Source organism: Paramisgurnus dabryanus, chromosome 3 (genome assembly GCF_030506205.2).
Source record: "Paramisgurnus dabryanus chromosome 3, PD_genome_1.1, whole genome shotgun sequence".
Lineage (NCBI taxonomy): Eukaryota > Metazoa > Chordata > Actinopteri > Cypriniformes > Cobitidae > Paramisgurnus > Paramisgurnus dabryanus.
Window position 1 is genome coordinate 4,678,559 of NC_133339.1, and position 22,199 is coordinate 4,700,757.

At 35.3% G+C, this 22,199-nt stretch overlaps 1 protein-coding gene across 1 annotated transcript; it reads left to right on the forward strand.

Moving 5' to 3' along the window:
* Positions 1 to 637: 637 nt before the first annotated feature.
* On the forward strand, positions 638 to 18,330 carry tlcd4b (TLC domain containing 4b). The gene is made up of 7 exons (XM_065253093.2): positions 638 to 927; positions 4,866 to 5,018; positions 9,146 to 9,235; positions 14,452 to 14,510; positions 14,614 to 14,708; positions 16,619 to 16,692; positions 16,790 to 18,330. Exons 2-7 carry the CDS (start codon positions 4,873 to 4,875, stop codon positions 17,118 to 17,120), a joined length of 795 nt encoding a protein of 264 aa, XP_065109165.1. The 5' UTR covers positions 638 to 927; positions 4,866 to 4,872; the 3' UTR covers positions 17,121 to 18,330.
* The last annotated feature ends 3,869 nt before the right edge of the window (positions 18,331 to 22,199 follow it).

Below are 22,199 nucleotides of genomic sequence, written 5' to 3' on the forward strand. Positions count from 1 at the left end.
CTGAGCTATTAATGGAATAGAGTTCATATTTTATTTGTCTTATCCTAATATTTTAATGGGTAGACTGAGTAACTTAATAGAAGTGAATGGGGTCCACAAACGATTTGGTTACAAACATTTCTCAAAATATCTTCTTTTGTGTTCATCACAGCAAAGTAATTTATACAGGTTTGTAACAACATGAGGGTGAGTAAATGATGAAAGAATTTTCATTTTTGGGTGATCTATCCCTTTAAACCATCATAACGGACTGAAACATGAGGAGTGTTTTTACCAGGCAGAGGTCAGTATTGCACAACCCTTGAACAGACCCTATCAACATGCAGTCTTGCATTATGTGTCCGACTCGCTCTTCTTGTTTTTCTGTGCATTGTGCAATAAATTCTGCAGCTGCGTGTAATATAATAACTTGCATTTCTGTTGTATTGTTTTGTTCTGCATACTCCCACGCAAAAAACAATGTCTTAAATTTAATATGATTTATATAAAGACAAATTCTGCCAATAAATGTTTATTGAACCATTAGGGAAACTCAAAGTAAAACAGTGAAACACAAAATTTGGTGGTGAGCGTTCATACGGTGGGCGTGGCCTGATATGGGGGTGTGTGCGGGAGGGTGTAGTGGGCGGGAGCCGCGGTGACGTCACAACGGAGGGTGATCTGTCAATACGCGGTGAAAAAATGAGAATTTCGGCTCGAGCAGCGGTTCCCGACGTCTTTGCGTGTTTGTGAAGGTGGAAAATGGCCTCGCACCGGGAGCTTTTGTGTTTTCCTGAGCGCTTCACGGACGGCGCGCGATTTTAAAGCGGTCGCGTGCACGAACCGCTCGCCTGCTGTCGCCATCGACCTAAACTGGTTTTGTGTTGAGAATAAAGAAGATATCCAGCATCCAGACGCGTATACTGAGCCCTATGCGACTCTCATCAGGTAAAGTAAAGCGTTCGTATCATTCGCGACGCCTCGTTCGCTGCACCTGTCGCGTTCATTATTATTTAAATGACACGACCGTTGTTGGGTAGACTAGAGAGATGAATAAAGAAACTTCAGTGCACCAGACGCTGTTTTAAGGCGATACGTGTGCAGAATTGAATGTCTTTACGCACTGCGCATGCGCCCTTGCTCGTATTGTTATTGTTACACTGTTATGCTAAACATCTTGATGCCACAAAGATGCAACGCATGTCTTTGAGATTGCGGGAATGTTGAATTTAAACTACATTTAGGAATCAATTAATTGTTATATTATTGATGGGTTTCAACTGAACTTGGAATAAACAATAGAAATTGTATTGTTTTTTATTACGAGTACCATAATGAGCTAATACCATTGAAACCATAGCAAAACTAAAGTATGAATTGGATCTCATTCCAGTAGGATTTAATTTTTTTATTGGTTCCCATTCATCGGATAACAATCCACCAACAGACCCACCGATACCATTATAGTTCCAGTAAAACCAATACAATTCCCATTATAGCATTAAACCCATTAGAATATCTGTAATGGTTTCTTTGTGTGTATTTATATTTCACCAGCTTTTATTGCAGTGTTCATTTATGCAGTTTTCTATTTTTATTCCTGGTGTCATGATGGAGTGACAATGTGACCAGTGGGTACCCGTCAACACATTGTGACCATGGGCGTTTTTAGGAAATGTGATTAATTAAATATTCAGCAGTAAACCAGAGTTAAAAATACAGTTTGTGGTGTTATTGAATTGACATTTAAACAGCAATTCTTTCACATACAAGCAGATCTTTGGTTTGTGTAGAAGTCAATTTCTTTGTTTTAGGGAAGTTGCATGCATCACATTTCTTTCTGCTGTGTTTAAGAAGAAAGTAGATAATATTGTATGCATGCATGTTCCCTTTAAATATATCTGAGGATAGATAATGGTCAATATTAGGCATGCACAGTGAATCTAACTTTGCATTCACACCAGACGCGAATGAAGCATATATATTATTACGCTATTCATGCATAGTTGGACGCTTGAAAATTTTAAGTTAATTTGCTTCATTTGCATGTGAAATTCGTGTCATTTGTGCGTAAAAAATGCTCAATTTGCCTGCTTTAGCTAGCTTGTAATATGTGTATATATATATATATATATATATATATATATATATATATATATATATATATATATATATATATATATATATATATATATATATATATATATATTTCAAATGAAGTAAAGAGCGTTTTTTACAATTACCAGATTTGCCGACCTCCTCAATCACTTTTTTTCCAAGCAAGATCCTTTTTATTCCTGTTTCTACAAAAGTACGAAGATGTGTCGTACAGATCCGGATGTCCACATACAGCGACAATGATTTTGTCCTCCATTGTTTTTTCGTATTTCTGACTCAGCTCGCTACTTCACAATCACGTTTGCGCGAATCATGCTTTACGCACCGCAAACGCCCGTAACACTAAATTCACATCTTATCATTTGTGCTGCAGGATGTCTATCACGTCTTTGCATTGACTTAACATGTAGATCACTCGAGCTTATAGTGCGTTCACACCAGACTAGGGCTCCAACGATTAATCGCGTGTCCCATTAAAAATGCCTCTGAAATCGATTCAGAATCGATTTTGAATCAATTCTGTGTTTTATTTGGTTAGTGGGAAGACCTTATCAATCTAAAATCATTATGAGTCGGAGTTGTTTATAATGTGCATTTAAAAAAGCAACACTCGTTAAACAAGCTAACAAAATATTCTTTATCATCATAAAAATACTTGAAACAATTTGAAGAGCAGCAAAATAAATATTTCTATAGACATTTCTTGGGATAGCGTTTGTAATGATACTTCTTCTGTGGCACAAAGGGAGTTTCTGCACGAGAGCGCCCCCTGGCTTTGGGATGTGCCGGGATTTCACCGTAATTGTTAAAATTCATTCATTGAGAAAACGCGCATTTGCTCGATTAATCGTTGCAGCCCTACACCAGATGCAAATGAAGCAGATAAATTATTAAGCTATTCATGCGTAGTTGGACGCTTGAACATTTTGAGTTAACTGAAATTCACATAATTTGTGAGTGAAATTCAACCGTGAATATGCTCATTTTCCCTGCTTTAGCTGGCTTGTAATATGTATATATAGTTCACATTGAGAAAAGAGCGGTTTTTTTTTTACAATTACCAGATTTGCCGACCTCCTCAATCACTTTTTTCCAAGCAAGATCTTTTTATCTGACATATCGTTATCGGCCGATAACTGCTTATTTTTAATATTATCCGTTATCGGTCTGATAGCAAAATTAGGCCGATAAATGATGGATTATTTTGGTTTGTTGAACCACTTCACTTGCTCATTGCTGGCCATGTGGAATTTTTTTTGGTGCTTTCTGTGACATAGCACAAAGATGACACGTGTTGCGGGCTTAAGAAGAGTATGCTAGTCTAGCGCAAAGACAAGATGTCCCAGTCTGGGAGTTTTTCATTGTGAAATTAATATGAATATTTATCGGCCTATATATATATATCGGTTATCGCCCCCCAAATATAAAGAGTTATCGGTTATCGGTATCAGCCAAAATTTCCATATCGGTGCATCCCTAGTTTCTATATAAGTACGAAGATGTGTCGTACAGCTCCGGATGTCCACATACAGCGACAATGATTTTGTCCTCCATTGTTGTTTTGTATTTTCCCCTCAGCTCGCTATGTCGCAATCACGTTTGCGTGAATTATGCTTTACGCAACAAACGCACAAAACACTCAATTCGCGTCACGTCATTTGCGCTCCAGGATGTCTATCGCATCTTTGCATTGACTTAACATGTACATCACTCGAGCTTATGCTGCGTACACGCCAAATGCGAAGCATTGCGTTCCTTGCTCTAGATTACTCACGGGATTTAACTTTTTTGTCTTCAATTGAATATTTTTAACCTGTGCGAAGACGCATTTGAGGCAAATAGTGCGTTTCGCGGCAAACACGCCACCCAGTTTGCGTCATACGTGTCACTCCGCACAAGTTTGTTCACATCTTTTCAATGACCTTTGGTATGTACACGCCATTAGTGTTTCATTTGCGCCATACGAGTATTAGATTGCAGTGTTCTATATAATGGGAATAAGTTCACAATGAAACAACAGTGGTCTGGTTACCGCTACTGTTTATGAAAAGTCATTACACGGATAAATGTGCACATGACCCCTCTTTATCAATGAACTGTTTTTCCTAACTGTCAGTATTTGGATACACTGTTTAACCCAAAGCTTATATAAAGAAAACTGTTGCGTGTTTATATTGTTTGTGTATTAGTAGTTTGTTTCACAATGGATTTCATCAGCCCCTCTTATAGACGTTCACATAAATGCCTACAGCCTTCTTTATACAGGCTTAGAAAGGCATGCATGCTATAATCTGAAAAATACTGAAGAATCAATGCTTTTATTGTTAGTCGTCAAAGCCTAAATACTGTAAAATACTGATGCACAAAAATATCCAAGCCGTGTAGCTGCCCTTAAGAAAGGGGGTGCTTTGTCCTCAATCTGTTATGAGACACAAGCACTAATTTTGGAGGCTTTGACCTGAGGTACAAGAGGTTTATTTCCTTTTCTTATGTGCCATTGGTTATCCCAGGCAAAAATGTGTTTATTTATAGATAGATAACATGAAGACAGTTCACCAGAAGTCATGCAATTCCAGTAATTGGGGCTTGTGGTATTTGAAAAGTATACAGAAGTGTAAAGTTGCATAAAAGTTTGCTTATACAACTCATGTGCCACGTGTTATAAAGCCGTATGAACAGGCCATGTCGTAGTTCTTCCCAGTCCAAAATAATTTTTGAGTTGAATCTTATATCAATGAATCAGTTCACTGAATCAGTCTTTGATGCAGGTGAGAGATGGATATGAGAGAGGTTTATGTCGTGACCGGCAGCTTCGTGGGCTTTCAGCTCTTCTTCTCCTGCATCAGTCCGGTTCTTTCCTCCAACTTCTCGCAGGGTTACGGGAGGTTACCACCCAACAAACTCAACGACTGGAACTCCAGGTACCAACTTACATGCACACCATTCATGCACGATTAAGATTTTAGAGAAAAAAAATGTTTTTTATGTAACAAATCTAGTTCTCAAAAGTACAAATGAACTACCCGGTATTGTATGCTGTACTAGTTGCATAAACCTCAACACATTGATCTCTGTACAGTGTTGTGAAATCCAGTTGAATTGCAATTTGGTGTAATCACCTTTGTAATCTTTTTAACCTGGTTAATGTGACCTTAGGTTTAGAAATGTCATACAGTACTGGGAATAATTATATAATCAAAAGCTATGCAAACTGGGATTTCATTGTTTATACACCAATTTACTTGTTTTGATGTATGGGTTTAAATGTCACATCTGATCCTCAGTGAAGCAAAGTGAGATTTTGTGTGCAAATGTAAAGGCTTGTCCTCCACATCATGTGTCAGAATTATACTGAGGTTGCATTATATCTTTAATAAAGACAAGCATTTGTAATAAAACAGATTACTTAAATTGTGATTTGTTCATAGCTTTTGAGAATAAATAATCCCGCTGGTGGTGATACAGGATGACAACAAGGGTTTACATGATGATACAAAACAGATACAAAGGTCAAGGACTCATAGACTGTACAACTGATTTTATCCACACACATCCGCACTGCCTGGATCCATAGTAGATGAAATTATAGTTCATGAACAGTTATCAGTGTACAGTTAGTATGTTCATGTTTCTTACTGTGTCAGCACTATGGTATCAGAAGATACAGCTAATGCAGATTTTTATGCATTATACAAAAACGTCTTTTGAAAATTGACACTACCGGTCAAAAGTTTTGAAACACTCACTCGCATACAAAAATGTTTTGCATAATGTGTGTACACTGTGTGTAATTATTTTGTATATGTAAATACACACTCACTCATGCATGTATATATTTAAGATACATTTACATGTGTATATATATTTTTATTTACATTTTGATACATTTTAAATGATATATAAATATAAAAATATACATGAATAAAATGTGTATGTGTATATTATATGTTCATAATGACTACAAACAATACACACACACACACACAAATATATTATGCAAACACAAATTTTTTTGTATGTGTCATGATTAATCTTTTGACAGCCCTAGTTTATATATTTTTTCCGCATTACAAAATAATACAAAATTTGTCCAAAATGATGTTGGTGACTAAAAGACTACAAAATGAATCAAAACTCTGTCATATTTTAGCATCTAAAGTGCAGTCACCCTTTACTTAGAAATTGCAAAACCGTTTTATAAAGAAGCTTCTTAAAGTTTCACCTTAGGATAAATTTTAAAGAATATTATAGGAGTTCAAAATCTGGGCTCTTCTTAGCTGCTTTCTTTTCTCAAAATTCTGTCTAATGCTGCGTATACACCAAACGTGAAATATATCGTTCCTCGCTCTAGATTACTTGCTGGATTTAACTTTGTGTCATGCTAATTTTTTGCTTGAGTTGAATATTTTCAACTTGCGCAAAGATGCGTTTTAGGCGAGTAGTGCATGTTTCCGTGTCAAACTATTTATGTGTAATCGTGTAAAATCGTGTCTTTGCATTGATTTTGTATGTTCTCTACTCGTTCAAATCATCGGAACAGCACTTTTGGGAGTACTTCAACTCGCCTGAAAAATCCGCTCCCCTTCTCCCTCTCATAATGGGAGAGGGAGAGTGTTACTGCGCCGAGTCGAAGTACTCCCAAAAGTGCTGTTCCGCCATACAATATAGTTCCTCTTTTAAATCCGCTTAGAAAAGCGCTACGTTTTATTTTGTACCACCAAACTTGCTCGTATAACTACTCGTCTTAAATAGGAAAAACGTTGATGTGTTTGGTCACTTCTAACTTTATCTCTGAGTGGTACCATTGAATGAATGGGGCTAAGCTAAATGCTATCGAAGTGTCGCAGCGCGCTCCAGCGCTTACTGTACGTGCACGCACACAGATGATAGAGGGATGTATCAACAATTCTTAGTTAAGGTAATAACATATTTTAATATTGAAAATGAGTAGACTATTCCTTTAAGATCAATAGTTATCTTGAGGGTAATTTACCATGGTTGCTGAATAAAATCTACCGAGCCCCTAAGGTGACATTGGAGTAAAAAATCTAAAGTTTAGTTTCATGTGCTCACGCGAAACTTTCATGTGCAGAATTTTTTTTAAGTTTAGTTTCGTGTGCTCGCGTGAAAATATCGCGTGCTCGCGTGAAACTATCGTGGGCACGTGAAACTTTCGATAGTTTGAAAGTTAGCACATGAAAGTTTCATGTGAGCACATGAAAGTTTCACGTGAGCACATGAAACTAAACTTTAGATTTTTTTTAACTCCAATGTCACCTTAGGCGCTCGGTAAAAATCCCTACTTAAAGCATCCAAAATAAATCAAAACTCTGTCACCCTTTGCTTAGAAATTGCAAAACCGTACTCATGTCATTAAATGAAGAAGCTTTTTAAAGTTTCACCTTAGGATAAATTTTAAAGAATATTAAAGGAGTTCAAAAACTGGGCTCTTATTGGCTGCTTTTTTTTAATATTCAATCTAATGCTGCGTACACACCAAACGCAAAGCATTGCGTTCCTCGCTCTAGATTAAGGATGTCAAATTATGCATTTTCCCACATTCGATGATCATTTAAATTAATGATCAATCAATCGAATAATCGTTTACAGTAATAGTGCAATAAACCATTACAGCAGTGGCATATAGCCAATGACATAAAAGTGTGCGTAAAAACGCCAGCTTCCTCACGCAAATTAAAATATTTTATTTTGTCTAAATAATATGCTAGTGGGATTGTAAAATGAGTCAATGTAGTTGGTGTTTTAATAAAAATCATCATTTTAATCTCGTTATGAAATATAATGACTAATAGACAGACACAGTAAACTCCGCCTCATAACGGGCACTCCGCACAGTCGCATGAAAGTCCGTGCGTCCATGACAAAATAAAAGTTTCATTATCATCAAATGTTATTTTTCTAGTTGTTCACCTAGCTTTCGGAGTCATTGATACACCGCTTGTTGTAATTATATCCAAGAAGCACACGAAAGGCACTTTTCCCGTCGTCACCTCAGCTTTAGACCTGCGGCGTACTTTCAGCAAAGATGCTTATATTATGAAGAGTTCAACCTTCCATTAGAAAACCCGCAACAGTGTTTAGCGTGTAGCGCCTCAGCCAGTCATGATGATGATCAATGATATATGTTGCGGGCGTTCAGAGTGTAACGACAGTCAGTTACAGTTTACATTTAACAGTTTCTTGCCAGAATTTAAGTATTTCATTTTAATCTGTTTATTAAAAACGGCTTCTGGTCTCCTTCCCTGTGTAAAGCAGCATTAGCAGCGTTGCTATGCTAATCTTGCAGGCTTCCCTGAAGAGGGTCTTTGCTTTCAGTATCCTAACTGTGTTTAGATTTTCGACATCGGACCCTCTCAGATCCACTGCGGATGCCATTTTGTTGCGTTAGCAGCCAGCCTCATCTTGAATGAGGACAAAAAGCCCAAGTGTGTGTTTGGCATCGAGCATCGTTGTGATCATGGCTAGTTTAACTTTTTCGCGCTTGGTTAGTTTTTTCACCAGCTGTGTATGTGCTTTGCGCAGGCGCCAGACACACATGCTTGCATTTTCGACAATCGTTAAGTTTTATCGATTTAATTCTTATCGACAATTAATCGAAGATCGATTAATTGTTAACATCCCTACTCTAGATTACTCAAAGGATTTAACTTCGTGTCATGCAAATTTTCAACTTTGGCAAAGATGCGTTTGAGGCGAAGAGCGCATGTTTTTGCGGAAAACATGCTGTCCGATTCGTGTCATTCTCATTGTGCCGTGTGAATTTGCATCTATTCGCGTCTTTGCACTGATTTTTTATATAATCTACTCGTGCAATCGTTGATAAGTCATCTATTTAGAATTGTATTTTATTTTAGTGGTGTAAATCTGAAATAACAAACAGCAGCATTTATTACTGATTTAATTTTGTTAATTTAAGATAATAAATAATTATCTTGAGGGTAAATTTACCATGGTTGCATGGTAAAGTCCCTCTTATATGTGCACTTGAGTCTGTTTAGGAATAACTGAATTGTTTTTGTATCCTCAGGCTGGTATCAACCGTCCATGCATTAATCGTAGGGTTGTTCTGTCTCTATATCCTCTGGTATGATGATGCAGTCAACAAAGACCCAGTCTGGTAAGATGCCGAAAGTTCGACTGTCGTTTCACCTTCATGCATGTTTGGAGACTGTGTGGTATATTCCATTACAGTTTATTATTAGTGAACTCGTGAAATCTTTACTGAACGCGTTCTCGCTGTCTGCGCTGTCTCATTTATCATCTTTATTTTTCTTTTCTGCCTGCTGCCTGTCTGGTCTGCATCTTTGCATCCTGAAGGTGAAAATGGTAATTTGTCTTCAGTGGTTGTTTTTGAGCTCTGTTTCAAAACCTGAAAAGCAGTCTATTTAGCCGGCAGTTTACTGTATTATACTATAAGCGTACTGCTGATGCGAAGCTTAGCAGCCGCCTTTGCAACAGGTTTTGAAACAGTCTTCTCAATATCTTTCATCTCTTTTTTTGTGTTTCTCTTCTCCAAGTTATTACACCATGAACATGTTTGTACAGTTCCTCAACACCTTCAGGGGTGTTTCACTCGTTCATTTTCTTAAGAGGGATTTCAGACGCTCTCATTGCGGGTCTGTTTAAAGGTTTATACTTAAACATAAACCTAAATCTCTTATTGAAGATGAATGAGATTTGTATTTTTTTATCACATTAATGTGATACTTTTCCCCAGAAGATCAAGTCTAGCAAATGTTATTTACTGCATATTTGTTCATTGACATTGTAGTGTTGTTCAAACCAGCATTGTTGGTTTGTAAGTGTTCCAATATTCACTGCAATGGCTTCATAGGAATCATATCTATCGGTTTCAAATCTTAGGCGTGTTTGGTGTAGGGTTGCATGATATTGACAACTAATGCTGTATACAATATCAAATGGGATAATGCTTTCAGTTTGTTAAATCGGTTTAAATATGTTTACATCTGAAAATTATTTCACATGCATACATGTTTTGCATTCTTTCTGATCGTTGTTTATCGTCCACACGTCAGAGCATGCACTCATTCCTGTGCCAGTCTCTACACATAACCTTTAGATTATGGTTTGAATAAAAATATATGGTTATTGCAATATGTATGTTGCCATCTGCAAATTTTTTGATATATTGTGCAACCCTAGTTTGGTGTTTATTCTCTCTCTTTAAATCATGTTTTTGTTGTCTAATGCAGTCTTTTTTTTGGAAACTCCCCGCCAGATCTTAGTCTTGCCAACAAGGCACTTTTCAACAGGATATGGCCAAACTCCCCCCTTGTGTCATGTGACACCCCTTTAGGCCTTTTTCTCCTTTGATCACATTTTAAAGGGATGAACCTCAGTCTCACTGTCCAATCTTGGCAAAAACCCACAATCCCCCCCAAGTTCATTGACTTCATATTCATGTGGTTTAAATGGTAGAGCATTGCATTATCAATGCCAAGGTCATGGGTTTGATTACCAAGGGAATGCATATACTGATAAATGTATAACCTTGAAGGCATGGGTAAGTCACTTTGGATGAAAGTCCTTTTCTCGAGTTGCTTCAGTCAGAACCCTAAACTGATATGCTTGTACAAAACTTGGATGGTAAACTGAATCAGATCAAAGTTGAAGAAATTTGCTTAGTTGTGTCTTTTGTGAGTGATCCATCACAGCTCCATGAACTTTGGCCAAAATGTTTATCTCGCTTATTTAAATTCAATCCGAGGTATTCGTTCATAAAGCCACGAGTTATCTATGCTCAGGTATGACACAAAGACCCTGATAGTAAAGTAGATTAATGAAGTCAGAATGAGATGGTCCAAGGTTATCCTTTGAAGTCCATAGCAGCAATAGATAAGATAACAGCGCACATTAACATTTTTTATGGTTCAGAATAAAATAAAGTTTTGCTTGCGTTTAACCAGGTTTTTTTTACTCTAAAAATGCTGTGTTATTTTCAGCAATGGGTTAAAAAGGGTCTAGCCCAGCTGTTGGGTTAAACTGACCCAGAAAATGTCTATATTTGACCCAACAATGGGTTAAAACAACCCAGCATTTTGGGTTAAATTACAACCCGAGGGGGCTGGTCCCTTTTTTATCCAACACTAAGTGATATTTATATATATTATGTAGGATTGTGGCCAAAACTGGTATTGCAATCACAAACCTTGTGGCTAAAACTGGTACTGCAATCACACAACTAGTGGCCAATACGCAAAATGACAACATAAACATCAGTTGAGGGCTGCAACTCCACGTTTTAAATGACAATATCCTTGCCAGGCCACTGATGTCAGTGATATAAATTTTTGAAATGAAAATAATTTCTTAATGTCTAGTGACATATCAGGGCCATTTTATGATTAATTGCTATAAATTTCTTACATACTGTTCCTTTAAATGTATGCATCTAGCCAACACTTATATCCATTTACTCATAAACCTCTTTATTTGATCAACCTTGTGATATTTGCTTCTTAAAATGTATTATTCTGTATCCTATTAAATGTGTGTCGGTAAACCCAGACTGTAGCAGTCGTGATGAAGCAGTTAAGAGTTTAGATGTTGATAAATGAGCCTGTGGTGTAGTGTCACACAGAGAGGCTATGAGGACTCATTTTTAAGCTCTGGTTTCACAAACTCTCACTCGTGTCAAGATATTTCACCTGTGTCGGTTAACACCTGCGTTCGGTGTTGTATCAATAACCTGATCACTTTACAGGGTCAGAGAGAGGTACATGTTTTAAAGATACATACTTTCATCTGTTCTCCAATATCTTAAAGGTGAAATGTGGGAATTTTAGCGGCATCTAGTGGTGGGATTGTGAATTGCAACCAATGGCTCAGTCCACAGCTCACCCCTCCCTTTCGAAACGCATAGAGAAGCTACGCTAGGCGCCACAGGACAAACATGTCAACGCCTGAGACAAACGTAGTGACAAAACGCGTTCTATAGGACAGTTTTTCCGTTTAGGACAGCGCGAAATAGCAACTTCCATGTAAGGGGACCCATGGTGTATGTAGATAACAAAGGGCTCATACTAAGGTAATAAAAACAATACAGTTCATTCTGTAAGGTCTTTATACACCACTGATAATATAGATATGTAGATTATATTGCATTTCTGTCAAGAGATCTTTCTACAAGTCGCACATTGCACGTTTAGTAACATGCATTCCTTCTTAAAGTGACACCCCACTTTTTTTGAAAATATTTCAAGGACTTTGCCGCCGTAACATGGCTGCAGGAGGCACAATGATGTTATCCAGCGCCTCAAAATAGTCCCCTGCTTTTGAAAGTTACCAAGGGGACTATTTTCGGTCAGTGCATAATATCACTACGCCTGCTACAGCCATATTACAGCAGCAAAGTCCTTGATTCTTACGCCAGAATGAGAGTATAGTTCCTAGCCATATCTGCCTAGAATATCACAACTTTTAATTTTCCATCAGTCTTAGTCTTAAGGGCGATTTATAGTCGTGCGTAGGTGCTACGCCGTAGCTACGGCGTAGGCTATCCGTAGCCTGTGCGTAGCTCTGCGTAGCCTGACGCGCACCTCACAAAATTGCTAACAGCGCGTCGGCTCTACGCGGACCGCAAGCTCTGTGATTGGTCCACCAGAACCCCTCCCGTCAGGTAAAAAAAACTGCGTCATAGGTATTTCCGGTTGAGACGGTGAAAACAAAGATGAGCCAAGTTGAGGAGTGATTTAACTCAAACTGCAACATAAGTCGCTGTTTATTTACTTCCATCATTGCTGGTCTTCTCAAATTATACACAACAAGTTGCTATTTCTTCTTCGTTTGTGGGTTAACTTGCTTAGCTTCTTCTTCTCTGACGACTTCTGCTGCTACTGTGGTTACATGCGTGATTACTGCCAACCAGCGGTTTCGCGTGTGTTTGCACATCGACGCGGACGGCGACGCACAAGTATAAATGAAAACCAACGCGGAACCTACGCCGTCGCTGCTACGCCGTAGGACCTACGCACGACTATAAATCGCCCTTTAGTATGAGTCAAATTTTAAATAGGAAAAATTTTGAAACTCTTTGATTATTTTTTGCGCGATGCTAATGGTCTAATCAGATTTAATGAATTATGCTAAGCTATGCTAAAAGTGCTAGCGCCAGACCCGGAGATCAGCTGAATGGATTCCAAAATGGTAAAAATTAATTCTTTAACTCTAAGGGAGCTGGAAAATGAGCATATTTGCACAAAAGTGTAGTGTCCCTTTAAACTTTACCACTTGGCGTTTCATTTTTTGACATGCATGGTACTTTTAATTGTTTGGCGTATTTGTCCAATAAAGACGTGTTTAATTCTTTGCATCTGTACAAGTAGAAATCATTTTAAATATATTGTAACTTCTCAAAGGTGTTTTTTTTTAGGGAACCCCCCCACTCTCCCACAGGTTTGCACCTCTAACACCTTTATTTTTAGGGGCGTAACAGCATAAATTTGACAGCAAACAGTCTGGCAATTTGTACAATTTAATATATACTGGTTAGCCTAAAGTTTGTGCACACACCTGTAAGTTCATGAGGAACATTTTATTTAAAAATCATGAGTATTAATATAGTTTATGAACTCTTCTGGTGAAGCTCAATGCTACGGTAGATGTTAAAACATGGCTGCAGGTTTTTCCTTTTACTAGAGCATCAGGTCGATTATGGGATCCGGCTCACAGTCCAGGTGTTTGGTTGGGTATGGGCTTTGTTCAGGCCCGTCAAAATAATAAAGTGTTTGTTTACTGGTGGCCTCCTTTACCAGTGCTATGTTAAGGTTTTTGGTTGTAAAATGTGTCTCAGGGGAATCCATAACTTCATGCATGATACATCTGTTCGCCATAGTTAAATTTATCAACAAGAAGGGGTGGGGGTCCACATGTTTTTGCCTTTATGTATCCTATTTTAGAAATGCATTTTATAGTTAAAATCAGCAGGTATACATTTGTTTACAACAACATGTGAAACTAAAAATGGGCATCAACTGCACATTTAAAATGTCTCTTGTTTATGGACTATTGACTATAATTGAATATAATTTCGTTCAGTGACTAGTTTCGGTGTTTCAGTTCTCAGTCTGCTGGTGTTAAAAGCAATTTACTGTAATGTTTGATTAAAATCAACTCTCCTCCCATTAACCTGTGTTACCCTCGCATGTTTTTATCTTTAAATCATAGCTATTTAACAGGTGCTGATGCATTCACAGATTATACCTTTAAATAAGCACTTCATTTTAAACGTATTAAAGTCAAACACATTTTTATTGCTGACATTATGTATGTATGCGAGTTTTAATGCTATATGAAATGTATTTTCTCTTCTAGGGGAGATCCTAACTTGGTAAAGCTGAATGTTGCTATCACCTGTGGATATCTCTTTTATGGTATGAACATCATTTGTTTTGCATTGTTTAAGCACAGATTACATATGTCAGATCTGCATATGTTTATTTACATCTCTTTATTTTTTATGTCTTATTTCTTCAGATCTTTTGCTATTAGCTTGTAACTGGAGAATTATGGGAGATGTGTTTTTTGTCTGTCACCACTTGGCGGCGCTGTATGCTTATGGATATGTTCTGGTAAGTGCCTGTTTACTTTATGCACAAGATAAGGCTATTAAAATTAAGCATATTTACTTCTAGAAATGTCTTGTGATGTCATTTACTGTTTCTGGCTTGGTGGGCAATACATTTACATATATTCATTTTATTTATGTATTTAAACTTGATTTTTTTAATGTTAAGTTATATTACTTGTATTTATGTATTTAAACTTATATATATATATATATATATATATATATATATATATATATATATATATATATATATATATATATATATATATATATATATATATATATATATATATATATATAAAGGAATATTAATTTTATTTATGCATTTAAACTTGATTTTTATTACGTTATATTAATTTTATTTATATATTTAAACTTGTTTTTTATACCACGTTATATTAATTTTATTTATGCATTTAAACTTGAATTTTTTTATATTACGTTATCGTAATTTTATTTATGCATTTAAACTTGAATTTTTTTTATATTACGTCATCGTAATTTTATTTATGCATTTAAACTTGAATTTTTTATATTACGTCATCGTAATTTTATTTATGCATTTAAACTAGATTTTTTTTTTATATTACGTCATCGTAATTTTATTTATGCATTTAAACTTGAATTTTTTTATATTATGTCATCTTAATTTTATTTATGCATTTAAACTTGATTTTTTTTTATATTACGTCATCGTAATTTTATTTATGCATTTAAACTTGATTTTTTTTATATTACGTTATCGTAATTTTATTTAGGCATTTAAACTTGAATTTTTTTATATTACGTCATAGTAATTTTATTTATGCATTTAAACTTGAATTTTTTTTATATTACGTCATCGTAATTTTATTTATGCATTTAAACTTGATTTTTTTATTTATATTACGTTATCGTAATTTGATTTATGCATTTAAACTTATATTAAATTTGTGGTAACACTTAACAATACAGTTGTAACATAGCTTACATAAACTAACTATGAATAATAGTTTTTCTGAATTTATTAATCTTTTCATGTTAGCTAATGCCAGTACAATTGTTCATGTTAGTTCATGGTGCATTAACTAATGGTAACATTTACAACATTTGATTTTAATAATTTATTAGTAAATTCTGAAATGAACTAGATTAATAAATACGGTCTTGTATTTAATAAATAAGTCTTGTTCATTGTTAGTTCATGTTAGCTAAACTAATTATTATAAAGTTTGTCAACTGTTTTAATGTTTAAAAATGTTACGTATAAGATGTTATCGAATTGTTGTACATTATAAATTATGTTCTATTTGTTGCAATTTAATAGATAAATATTTATGGTATTTGTATTGATTGTAGTGATATTCAGATTTATCGCCTGCCGATATGTATCGGAAGATTTTTGCTGAAATTAAAACTGTCGGCTAAACCGAGAAAGGCTGATACCATTGCTTATTAATTAACTGTGCAATAAGTTGCATGTTTGATGCAAAATTTAGCATTTAAAAAAAATCTTTATCAAAATAATTAAATACTTCCCAAAACAAAACAGACGTGCGATGGGGGAAATATAGTAAATCACTTAGTTATTAATGTGAGAGATTACTCATCTGCGTGAACCATGTCAGAGAATGTGTATTTCTCGGAAAAAGGCCAAAAATCGCCAAAATATTATCTTAATTTGTGCTTCTCTTATTATGTTGGTCAGTTGAATGTTAAATAAATCCAATCCATGTTCAATCAAAATAATTTGATGCAGAAATAAACAAGCTCATAGGTCAACTGTATAGTAGTGTATACAAGTGTTTAATATCTGTATCAGCCAATAGTTGTCTGTTTAAATCGGTATCACCCCCCAAAAATATATCGGTGCATACCTAATTCATTGTAATACTTTTAGTAATTTTGTGACTGCTTATTCTTCTCAAACAGACACAGGGAATGCTTCCTTATTTCGCAAACTTCCGGCTGATTTCAGAACTGTCGACGCCATTTGTAAATCAAAGGTGAGATTCACAACCATTCAATATCTTTTTTGTTTGTTTTTTACAAACTCTTCAACCTGATTTTTTAATAATGTGCCAATTCTTATTCTCATCACAGGTGGTTTTTTGTAGCACTATCGTACCCCAGTACTCATCCGCTGGTGGTCACCAACGGCGTCGCTATGGCGGTCGTGTTCTTCCTCGTCCGGATCGCCGTGATGCCCCCGTACTGGGCGAAGGTTTTCGCTACGTTCGGTACGCCAGAGTTTTACCGGTTGGGTCTCGGTGCTCAGGTCGCTTGGATCGTATCTTGCGTTTGTCTGGACATCTTAAATACAATCTGGATGTACAAAATCGCTCGCGGCTGCTACAAGGTCCTCAAAGGCAAGCTGAAAGGAGGCAAATCGGACTCCAAACAGTCCACTCACATGAACAACCACAAAGACTGAGCTATCCATGGGAATGTAGAGAACAATATCAGCAATAATGACTTCTAGATTAATAAATGTATTGGGGATAAACTTCCTTACCGTTATGTCACAGAGGCTAAGAGGAGAGATCATAACCCGTGTTTCACTTGCTTGACTTTTACCGGTCCAGTTAGTCAAAGTAACTAACTTGTTATGCATCAAACACAACCAAAGGCCTCAAGTGCCTCTTAACATATGGAGACGCTCTATAACATCCATCACATCTCCATTATAAAGCCGGTGCCGATCAAATCTTCTCTCTTTGTTTCACACCCGTGCTGATGTGTCACAGTCGAATATCTACATTGCCAGTATAGTTTGACCGGTTACAAGCCTCCATGAAACCACAGATCTACCTCTTCGAAGAGCACAAGCAGATCTGCCGTCTTAAGCACAAGCAGATTTTTATATCCATCTCCAAGTGACGTTACAGGAATAATGACCAGCATCTTTAAAGGAGGACGGTCTGGTCAAATTAAACACTCAAAACCTTCACTGTTAAAGTTTAACACTTGCTTTGTTGCACGTGCAGCAGTCCAATGAAGGTTGAAGCCTTCTGGGTTTTTATAATAAGTTTCCTTCGCCGTATGACTATGTTATATGAAGGACATTAATGTGATGCTGGTGACGGTCGTGTGCATGCTGTGTCTGCTCATTTTCCTTCGCTTTTGCTTGTATTTTTTATCACGGCCTCTCTAAAGTGCTTAACAGTAAAGTGAGCGAGGCACAAACTTTCCTTACCTTTTTTCCTGCCAAATTAATATTTTCTCACTGACGTTTCCCATCCTTTAGGTCTTTGCATGCGTCATGATGTTGAATGCTGCTGTCGTGCTCTTCTTGAATCTGATTTCCAGCTGATATTTATCTGTGCTGTGGTATTACGAATATATGTATGAACGTATGCAGGATGCTTTCTTCTGCCAAGTATTAGACAACAAGAGTAAATCTCTGTATTTTCAGAGGCATAAAAATCAGGTAGGCCTCCAAAACGAATGTTATTTCATCTTAAAATCATCAAAGAATTGGTGACAAAGAATGTGACCCTGCAGGATAAGAGGGAATTTCGTGGAAGTTTTGCCTTACGTCCATAATTCAAAGTATAACCAAATACTCCTCCAGACCTTAAATGCTTAAAGCTGTGACCGTAAGATATATATATATATATATATATATATATATATATATATATATATATATATATATATATATATATATATATATATATATATATATATATATATATATATATATATATATATATATATATATATGTAAAGTGAAGTTTGGGAGAAGAAATGGCCGTTTGGTTGTGTAATATCTACACCTCAAAAAAAAAATTTCAAGAAAAAAAATCGTAGTCTTTTTATCCTGTTTTCATTTAAAATATAATTTTTTTTTTTAAATTAAGATGCGTTTTCTTGACGAGCAAAACGACCCAATAAAATAAGTCTAGTGTTTAGACAAAAAATATAAAATTTAAGTGATTTTGTGCATAAAACAAGCAAAAAAATCTACCAATGGGGTAAGCAAAAAATCGTGAACATTTTTCTAAATTCAAGAAAAATCTGCTTACCCAATTGGAAGATTTTTTTGCACGTTTTATTTACAAAATCACTTAAATTTGATATTTTTGGTCTAAAAGCTAAACTTATTTTCTTGGGTCATTTTGCTCATCAAGATAAAGCATCTTAATTTCAGAATTTTTTGATATTTTTAAGGGAAACAAGACAAAAATACTAAGAATTTTTTTCTTGAAATTAATTTTTTGCAGTGTAACATGATCTGTAGCTCCTGTGTTTATGGAAATGAAGTTATGGGTGGGATTCGAGTCTGTGGTACAAACACCTGTTGCACAATCTGATGCCTTTTGATATAGTTTTGATATCATTGTAGTGTTTTTCAGGGACTGGCCGTCTCTAGTATGCTACTAGTATTGAGGTTTTAAGGGCTAACCAAAATCGACAGATAGTTAAACTAAGAATTTGACTGATGATACTCCTCCAAATAATGAAAATTAACATTTACATGCAGTTATAGATTTTCAATAGATCAGTCATGCAGATATGTTAGATGTTAGCATATAGCACTGTAGCTTTAATCCATTGCTCCGAGACTAAAGATTATAGATGTAGATGTTAAAGTACTTCACTGTAAAAAGTGAAAGCTGCCAAACTTAAAAAACTTATTTCAATAGGCTTTATGCCCAGCTGCACTACTTCCTGAACTTCAGCCAGCTCCTTGTTTCCTGTCTGCCATTATTGGACAAACTGATTAATCCAGGTGTGCCTGACCTCAGTAGTCACAAACAAACTGATTAATCCAGGTGTGTCTGATTATTGTTGTTGTGACTACTGAGGTCAGGCACACCTGGATTAATCAGTTTGTCCAATAATGGCAGACAGGAAACAAGGAGCTGGCTGAAGTACAGGAAGTTACACCCAAAAAAATTAAGTTTTTTAAACTGGTAACACTTAAAATATTTAAACATTTCAACTTCAATTTTTCACTTAAAGTGTACATTTTTTTGGTGTTGCCAATTCAAATAATAATTATTTAAGTTGACCAACTTTTACTTTTCACAGTGTTGTTTCAAAGCCGCTGTAGATTTAGCACAATCTTAAAGTTCATGAGGCTGTACTTACTTGAAAGGCTGTAAAAAATGTGAAATGCAGATAAAAATACCAACATTCAGAAACTCGAAATCAATTTAATGGTACATTATTTACTTACCTACCACCCTGTTATAATCTACGCGGCGCTAGTTTATCATTTTTGGACTGAATTTATGGGCCAGTTTCCTGTATAGCATGTACTGCGTCCTTTTATAAACAAAAAGTATTTATGATAATCACAACTTGACTTGAGATTATTTCTCGCTGTTTTAAGATGACTTATTTGAAAATAGCGACCAGCGAAATGGTCATGCATTTTAAGTCATAATTTCTGATAATAATTTACAATAAGGTTGTATTTGTTAGCATTAGTAAATGCATTAGATGAGCAATATAGATTTTTTTTATTTATTAATCTTTGTTAATATTACTTAATGCCAATGCAGTTATTCATGTTAGTATATTGTGCATTAACTAATGTTAACAGATACTTGAAACGAACATGAACCAAGATTAAAATTCATGTTAGCTAATGCAACCTTATTGTAAAGTGTTAAAAATACTAATAAACCTGTCAATTTCAAAAGACTAATGATGACAGGAGACTCCTATTTGAATACTGATGTGAAATCTATCATAGCTAAGTGACTTTCTACCTGTTAAAATGTTGGACAAAGATTTTGTTTTCTGTTGCTGACAGTCTGCTGTTCAACAAAATAATTGTCATTTACTATAGGTGCAATTTGGTGATTATCCCAATGCCAGTATTAAAAATCCATGTATACTGTATATTATTAAATCAAGCTGATTTAATTTATCTATTAAATGAACTGGAAGTTTCAAGTGATTGTAAAAATACTACAAGAAACACAAAACTGTTGAATAATCGTTAAACTGAAGTTCAGTTTTTCCCTGGATCATTTCATTAATTGATTGATATCATGTTTTATTTTTTTTTAACACATCACTGTGTTTGGTCTCATTTTGGAATTTTTATGTGAAATTGAGCACTCAACAGGGGTCTTAGTGTACCTGTGATAACGTACTTTAAAAAGGATGACAAGTATTACGACTAATAATATCATCTTAGTAGTGGTCAAATCATGAGAAATGAATTTGGTTCATTAATAAACTTACGATTATAGGCAAACTAAATTGAATTGTCTAATTTTTAATTGTCTTCGTTATTATTGCTTTACAGGAGTTGCCTGACACCTTTTAAGCCTATTCATTTATTCTTTTTAGAGTTATATATTGATATTAATGCTTTCTTTTTTTTCTTCAGCATTTTACTGTTGACATGGTAATTGTTTGCTAATTCTTGAAATTAAGTGAAGTTTTTTTTGTATTATTCTCCATTTCATTGAGCAGTGATATTAGACAATTTCCATAAAGTATTAAAAATAGGGATGCACTTATACAAAATGTCTGTTCTGATACAGATATTCTGTTACTTAGAATAACATCATCTGATAGCGATAAATACCGATAGTTTTGCTTTTTACTGTGCGGTTTCTGTGCCGATAACAATATTCGGTTAATTAGAATGACATCTACTGATAGATACCAATAGTTTTCATTTTTCTGTGGCATTACCAATATGATAGTTTTGCTTTTTCTGTGCCGATACCTATATTCTGTTTATTAGAATAACATCTAGTGATACCAATAGTTTTGCTTTTTATGGTGCCAATTTCTGTGCCGATACTGATATTCTGTTAATTAGAATGGCATCATCTGATACTGATAGAGACCGCTAGTTTTGCTTTTTATTGTGTTGTTTCTGTGCTGATAGTTTTGTTTTTCTGTGCCGATACAGATACGATAGTTTTGCGTTTTCTGTGCCGATACCTATATTCTGTTCATTACAATGACATCTAGCAATACAGATAGTTTTGCTTTTTACAGTCTCGATTTCTGTCGCAATACTGATATTCGATTAATTAGAATGACATCATATGATACCGATAGATACAGATAGTTTTGCTTTTTACTGTGCCAATTTCTGTGCTGATACTGATATTTGGTTAATTAGAATGACATCATATGAAACTGATAGATACCGATAGTTTTGCGTTTTGCTGTGCCGATATCGATATTATGTTATTTAGAATGACATCATCTGATACGATACATACCGATAGTTTTGCTTTTTACAGTGCCAATTTCTGTGCCGATCATTTTGCTTTTCTGTGCCGATACGATAGTTTTTCTTTTTCTGTGCCAATACCTATATTCTGTTCATTAGAATAACACCTAGCGATACAGATAGTTTTGCTTTTTACGGTGCCAATACTGATATTCGGTTAATAAGCTGAGACTGATACCGATAGATACAGATAGTTTTGCTTTTTACTGTGCCAATTTCTGTGCTGATACTGATATTTGGTTAATTAGAATGACCTCATCTGATACTGATAGATACCGATAGTTATGGTTTTTACTG